The sequence below is a fragment of the Eulemur rufifrons genome, chromosome 19 (genome assembly GCF_041146395.1).
Source record: "Eulemur rufifrons isolate Redbay chromosome 19, OSU_ERuf_1, whole genome shotgun sequence".
In the NCBI taxonomy this organism is placed as follows: domain Eukaryota; kingdom Metazoa; phylum Chordata; class Mammalia; order Primates; family Lemuridae; genus Eulemur; species Eulemur rufifrons.
In genome coordinates this window covers 106,670,437-106,677,992 of record NC_091001.1, presented here as the reverse complement: position 1 = coordinate 106,677,992, position 7,556 = coordinate 106,670,437, and the positions used below count along the sequence as shown (strand labels likewise).

At 42.0% G+C, this 7,556-nt stretch overlaps 1 protein-coding gene across 1 annotated transcript; it reads right to left on the bottom strand.

The window, feature by feature from the left end:
• Positions 1 to 4,392: 4,392 nt before the first annotated feature.
• LOC138399664 (septin-7) lies at positions 4,393 to 6,791 on the bottom strand. The gene has a single exon (XM_069494231.1). It carries the CDS (start codon positions 6,735 to 6,737, stop codon positions 5,424 to 5,426), a length of 1,314 nt encoding a protein of 437 aa, XP_069350332.1. The 5' UTR covers positions 6,738 to 6,791; the 3' UTR covers positions 4,393 to 5,423.
• Between the last annotated feature and the right edge of the window lie 765 nt (positions 6,792 to 7,556).

The following is a 7,556-nucleotide window of genomic DNA, read 5'->3' as shown; positions in this document are numbered from 1 at the left end:
GTTGACAATGGATAAATACAGCCGGTGTAAAAGCAGGGAGTACAGTGGGGTAGAAAACTGAACGGAAGTGTGAAGGCACTAGTTTCCTTAACTCACAATCTGGTGATAATCATTAGATATGGGTCAGCACTGGTAGAATAAGAAAGTGATGTTTAAATATGCTATTTAATTTAAAAAGTAATCAATGTAATAACTAATATTTGGTGAGAGAGAAGATGAGTGTATATGAGTAAAATCTTCATCTTTTTGGTTGGAATGCTTCACAGACTCCTCTGTCTCCCTGTTTGTGTTTCAAATTCCACCTTAGATCGTCATCTGCCCTATGAAACACTTCCAGCCACCTGCCACACTGGCTCCCGAGTTGCAATAGCCAATAACTGCGTGCTCCTCTATCGGTGTCTTCATTCACCCACCCAGTCAACTGTCCTTCTTGAGGGTGTATTCTGTTCTGGGCTCTGTGGTAGGTGCTACATACAGGACTGTAAAAAAGCAAAATATGTATGGGTGTTCTTCACATGGCACTGACACTTTATAGGGAGGAAGAGAATTCAAGTCTGTTTGCAAAATTACATAAGGAATTATAATTATGATAGGAACTATGAAAGACACACATATGAGCAAGAAGAGTATAGACTCACAAGAGGGGACCTCGTTTGGGGAATCGAGGAAGGGTACCTTGAGGAGGTAACACATGGGCTGCTCTCTGAAGTGTGATAGACAGTCACCAGACCGAGGGTGGGGGTGTGCAGCAAAGAGCAGGGCGTGAGGAGCAGGGCCCCAGGCGGGAAGGAGTGAGCCCCGCTGCAGAGAAGCCCCACGCAGTCCCCACGACAGTGGCATGTGGAGCGTGAGGAGGAGGGAAGCTACATGCTGGTGGGGATGCAGAGACTGGGTCTTGTAGGGCCTTGCAGTCATGTTATGGGTTTTGTCTTTCTGATGAGAGAAGGAAGAAGCCACCGGAGACTAACCACAATGAGATTTGTTTGTGAATAGATCATGGATGAGCAAACTGCAGTGTGGAGGGCAAGTCTGGTCCAACACCTTTTCCATAAATGCAGTTTTTACGAGAACACAGCCACTCTCGTCTGTTTGCTTGTTATCTCTGGCTGCTTTCATACTATCGTGGCAGAGTGGGTAGTTGTGACAGAGATTACATGGGTCACAAAGTCTGAAATACACATTATTTTGCCTTTTACAAAAAAGAATATTTGTTGGCCCCTGGAATAGATCATTCTAGAGACAATGCTTGGGGCTGTTCATGTTTTTTATTAGCACATACTGTACCAAGATCACCCGTAACCTTGATTCTCTCCCCGCTACTAGACTGTGAACTCCTTTAGGGTAGGGACCAATTGTGTTCAACTCATCTTAGTTTCCCTAACTACTGCTACATTATTGCTATGATCATTAATGGACTAATCAAGTCCATTCTGCTCATTTACCTTTACTCCAGCTGCTGATTTCACTGATTTGAAAATTGACACCAAGGGAGATTGAGTACCTTCCCCCAAACCTCAGCAGGTCAGTGTCCACACTGGGTCTCAAATCCAGGTCTCTGTACTCTCAATCTGTCATCTTTGTTCTTCCTCTTATTCAGCTGTCCAAATTAGTCTAAAAATAAGCAATTATTTGAACATCAGTAGAACCAGGAGACTGGAGATATGTATCTACTTATAGAGTCATACATTTTAGAGGCATGATGACTCACTTATGTGAAAAACGTGCCCAGGAGCCTTGTCTAAATCTGTGTTATAATCATCTCTACAGAGCAGAAGTTCGTGCATTATTTTAGCAAGCTGGGCTCGACAAATTGTCCTAGAAAGCTTTGGAGACTCTGCAAGGAGTCCTACACGGAGGTCAGAGATGCAGAAGGCTCCGTACTGCTGTTCCATATGCCTGTTCACCCTTCCTATTAGGAGGCTGGAAATATAATTAGGAGACAAGCACCACAGATGCTGCAGTTTACAATATCCAGAAGAAACCGCCGAAATGGGTAAGACATGAAAGGATAATTTTGCTTATACAAAATAGCAGACTGCAAACTAAAACCAAGAAAAACAAACAGGCAGATGGGAGAGTGGAGACGGCATTGGCACAGCTGTGAGCAGGATTTAGACACCCAGATGCAACATAATTTGGGGGGAGGGGTGGGAGAGGAAGAGAATCTGAAAAAAAAAATCTAGATACAAAAAAGATACTGGGGAATAATGAGTTTCTCATCTCTCCACCTGCAGGTTAAACTTTTTCACGTCCACCTCCTGCCACCATGGTTGCTGAAAGTCATTTCCTGGGAGCTGGAAGAGGACTGGAGGACAGGAGAGACGGACAAGCCTCATTCCCAGCAGAGAGGGCAGCACAGTAGAGTCAATAGCTACGATTGCAATGGAAGACATAACCGGCGCCCAGAAGAGGGGGAATAGTAAGGTTTAGTTTTATTATTAGAAGCACTATTGAGACAGCAGCACATGTGTGTGGCTGCCTTTCCAGATACAGCTCCAGGCCTGGGGAGGGATAAGAATGAGAAACTCATCACACATGGAGTTCCTACCACGCATCAACCACTGTAAAGGAAATTATGAGTATCATCTTCATTAATCATCCCTTCCCAACAACAATAGCAAAAATGAAAAGAAAACAATGTATTGTGTTCCCTATTTTTACAGATTGGGAAACTGCAGGTCCAAGGGGGAGGAGCTAGGATTTAAATTTAGATCTTTATGATGTCTTGGAAATTATTCTCCAACACATAAATACAAACACAAGTCAGAGTCATCAGAAAAAACACATCAGCAAAAACCAAACGTAATACCAAGAGGGAGCAGCAATATATTCTTTAGCAAATTGTGACTCTGAAAAGGAAATTCTGTTAGCCAAAGGATACTCAGCCAATGGGTGCTTGACGCTGCCATGCCACTAGGGCATTGTGTCTTCAGACCCTTGAAGTACTTGCAATTTATTTTTTTTTTACAACTCTTTATGCATTTTTACTCTCAGTGTATTGTGAGTCCTTGGAGGACAGAAATTGGACGTCACTCATTCTTATACCCCCAGAAGCCCGAGAAAAGCCTAGCCCTGCGTAGGGCTGCTGGAAGGCCTGACTCCAGGGGTCCCACTTACATGGCACCAGTGTGAGCGATGGAGGCAGAGCTGTGCTCCACAGGAGGCCTGCCCAGAGCAGGTGTTCTGTGAATAACGGTGAAGTGATGGGCGCGCTTCAGCCATGGGCTTCCTAGAGGTTCCCTATGAGAACTGATCTGAGGGTGAATTTTCAGGATACTCTATTTAACATGCCTCTTGTTCCCAGCCCCCAACCCCCACCTCACTGCATTCTCATCACAGTCCTGTGTAGCGGGATGGTGTTTAATCCCAGAGCTATTTATGCTCGTGACTGGCGTTCCTCTTAGCTTCCTTGAAGTGGCCTGGTCAAGTGAAGTGAGTCCATATTTTAAACAAAATAATGTGCTTTTTTTCTAAAGTAGATTCCTTTATAAAGTGTAGCTCATAAAACCTCTTTCACACATAATAGATGCTAAGTAACATGATTTACCTTATCATCTATTTTGTATTCCCTCCTGGAGCTCAGGGAACAGCACACCATGCCGAGCACACCAAGCGGGGGCTCCTTGGATGGGGTGTTTCCTGATGGCAGCGGGGCCGCTCTGCCTGTTGCCGCAGGAAATGAGGTAGACTTCCCATACCTCGGAGGACGTATCTCTTCATGGGAAGAGAAAAGTCGTAGCTCTGCATTCCAGCTCGTGGGCTGCTCGTACCAGCTATTTTGGGGAAGGGGAAAGCCAGTCTCACAGCACTTTCCCCAGAGAAGAGATGCCAATGTCAATGTTAACCATTAGGAAACATCATTAAAGCGGATGAGAAATGGGCTGCGGACATTTTTATGAGCCCAGAATACTCTGCTTGGAGGTTTTATGGAGACCACAGGAAGCCAGAGAGACAATGACATTCATAGCCTTTTTTAGAGTCTGGTGAGGAACAATCTTCATACTCAACAGAGTGTGTTTTTGAAAGGGGACGTTGGTGTTGGGGACCATTCAAAGCAAGCCTTTTCCAGAGAGCTTGTGCACCTGTTCTGTTCAAGACAATATGCTTTGGGCCAAGTAGTTGTGGGTCATTGTCCAAATCTCTTCAGAATTGCAAAGAAAATCCTTCCTTTTGATTTCGGGACACTCTGGGAACTAGACTTTAGAGAATGCTCTTCTGCTTAACTCTCCATAGTTGCAATATTCCATCAGTAATCTCCACAGATTGTTTTTTTTTTTTTTTTCTTTTTTTCACATGACAAAACGAAGCTCAGAAAGGCTGAGAAACTTGCACAGATGCACCAATGTTAAGTAAAGGGGTTAGCATTTGACTCTGTGTGTTCTTTTTTTTTTTTTACATCACAACATTGTTTATTATGTGAATTTTTTACAATACAAACAAAAAATACAGAAATGCAATATATGAATACAGCTAAATGCAGAATGGTGACTTTTTTTTTCTCTTCAAGAGGCCATGATTCCCATTTCTAGTAAAATAAAGAGACTGCATATAGGTAGAAACAGGTTGGTCGTTAGCTTCACAATTTTGCCTAGAAATGATCTATAAATGCATTTTCCCCCCTGCTACTTACCATAAAGTGTAAAAAGGGAGTTAAAGGAAAGTTTCCTTGTTGGTTCCTACCATATGAAAGATGCTATATTCTATTTTAGCAGGGCCAATATATGGAAAATATCTAAATTAAATGTTATTACAAAAATGAAGCAGTAATGAGATTCTGGCTAAAGAGGGCACTAAATGAGAATAATATATATTTAAAGTATCCAAAACAAACAAACAAACAAACAAAAAAAGGTTGTTATAAAAAAGCTCTAGGTGCACTGTTAAGCATATAGGATTTTTTTTTCCATGTGTATTTTTAAACAATGGAAGTGTCAAAAAATAGGGTCAACTGTGTTAGACTAAATTACATTATTGTATATGCTGCACTGAATGGAACCTTTGTATAATAATTATCATAGAGAAGCATAGTTTGCATCATATTATGGCAATTTATCCTCAACGATAACCTTCCAGAGTCCTTTTATTTTGGAATATCCTGTAAACAATCAAACCACCAGAACATGATTGTACAACAGTAAAATGTTCTCTTGCATTAAATTGAAGATATCTGTTTAATAAAAAAAGGAAAAGAAAATGTAGGAAAGGTACTTAGAGCTGTTACTTTCTAAGTACACAACACCCTAGACAAATTCAAGGCATCTTAATCTCCATCAAGAACAACAACAAAAAAATAATTTTTGTCATGCTGTTAAATCCATCATTATGGATAAAACTGGTGCAAATTGGTCAAACAGATCCAACAAACACTGATGTCCAAGCTGGCATATTGGCAACTAATACGTAACTGGTGGTCAATAGAGAGTTTAAAAGATCTTCCCTTTCTTCTTGTTCTTTTCCAAGGTTCTGGAAGAGTTCTGTTGTTCTAAAATGCGTTGTTGAGCTTCCCAGTTTGCTTTCTCATCCTCAAACTGACGACGTTTTTCCTCTAATTCTTTGTGCTGTGCTTCCAAATTCTTTTTCATTTGCTCATGGCGCCGTTGGAGCTCAGCTTCAGAGTCCTTCAGTTTCTGAACTTTTTCTTTGACCTTCATCTCAAACACTTGCTCCATCTCCATCTCCATCTTCTTCATTTTAGCTACATGCTCCCTTCTTTCTTCTTCCATTTGTGCCAGAGGGCTCTTAGTAAGCTGCCCTTTATTCTTGTTGTTATCAACTCCATTGTAAGTCACAGCTGCCAGTTTTCTGCTTCTGTAGTTCTCATAGTGTACATTATTAGTAACATCTTTCAAGTCCTGCATATGTGTTCTTATCAACATATTTCTTAGAATTGTAAAATCACAATGTTCACCATTTTCAACTTCAGCAACACCCCAAGGATACTGCCTTCCTCTGACCCTTTTGCCATTAACTTCAATGATAGTATTACTACCTACCACCGCAAGAGGTAAACGGTCCTTTATCTTTTTAACAAGCTTATTTTCTTCTTCATCATCTGTTTCTGGAAATTCATATATTTTAATTTTATGTTCTTGGATTTCTTTCATTATCTGTTTTTTAAACTGTTGGCATTCCTCTGGTGTGAGCGTGTCTGCTTTGGCAATAAGTGGGATGATATTCACTTTTTCATGCAAACGCTTCATAAACTCAATATCCAATGGTTTAAGTCCATGCCCAGAAGGAGCGATGAAGTACAAACAACACTGCACCCTGTTATCAGGCATCTGACGTCTGTTTACTCGAGATTCTGCATTTAGGTAGTCCTCAAATTTACTATCAATGTAGTCGATAACAGGCTGCCAGCAATTACTATTATCCACTGCATCTCCAAATCCTGGGGTATCAACTATTGTGAGCAGCAACTGAACACCACCTTCTTTGATTAAAACTTTAGATTGTTCCACCTGTACAGTCTTTTTAATTCTATGGGAAGGACCTGGATACTCTGGAGAATACAAATCTGTGAGGAATAACGAGTTGATTAATGTCGACTTTCCCAATCCAGATTCAGCTACTACCATAAGTGTGAATTCAAACCCTCTCTTCACCGATTTTCTGTATACTTGATTTGGGAGATTGGCAAATCCCACATAGCCTTCAAGGTTCTTCTGTTGAGCTACCATGGTGCTGCTGTCGACGCTCCTCTCCTCAGCAGCAGCGGATCTCGCACTGACCGACATCCCCTCCCCCCTCCGCGACCAGCCCCGGCGCAGCGCAGCCCGCCGATTCTCCCACTCTGTGTGTTCTTTACAGTGCTGCCCCCGACCCAAGCCCAGAGAAGCAGATTTAAGGCAGGGGTAGGAAAAAAGGCTGTGCATATAGAACTGTCCCCAAATGAAGTCTGTTGGGTCTTTATTTAGGACTATAAGCGCACCAGGGATATTTTTCTTTGTAAATCCAGAACTGTGTTTGTAAGGCATTGAACCACACAGTGAAATAGAAAGAAGGTGAGCAAATTCCTGGCAGTTTGCTTTCTGCCTTCACAGTATTGCAGTTGTCTGTTTTCTCTGGAGCCCTAGAAGAGGGAGGGGGACTATGGTCCAGAATATTCCTGAAACGCAGAGCTTTCCTATTTATACTGACATCTTGTGGTCGTGCCATGTGACTGCAGTCTGCATTGTCTTGGGAGCCAAACATTCAATTTTACCAATACTCATTTTACTCACTTGTGCATTAGTTGAGCTAGAAGTTACAAAGCACCTGGTGGGTGCCAGGCACCGTGCTAGGCACTGGAGAATACCAAGACACGATCACAGAAGGATCATGTGAAAGACCACCTTGGAAACTACTGAAGCAGCTCAACTCTTATTGAAACTATAAAAGAACAACAATTCAGTGAGCATCTGCCCTGGGGTGGGCCAGATACGCAACGATAGTGACGTGATTTGCTCTGCATCTGTTACCCCAGTGAATCTTCACAATGACCATCGCTGGTGAGTATTCTCGTTCAGATTTGAGGAATCTAAAGCTATGAGAGGTTAATTAAATTATCCAAGTTT

Coding starts and splice junctions, on each gene's coding strand:
- LOC138399664 (XM_069494231.1), bottom strand. CDS start 6,737: ATGTCGGTCAGTGCGAGATCCGCTGCTGCTGAGGAGAGGAGCGTCGAC.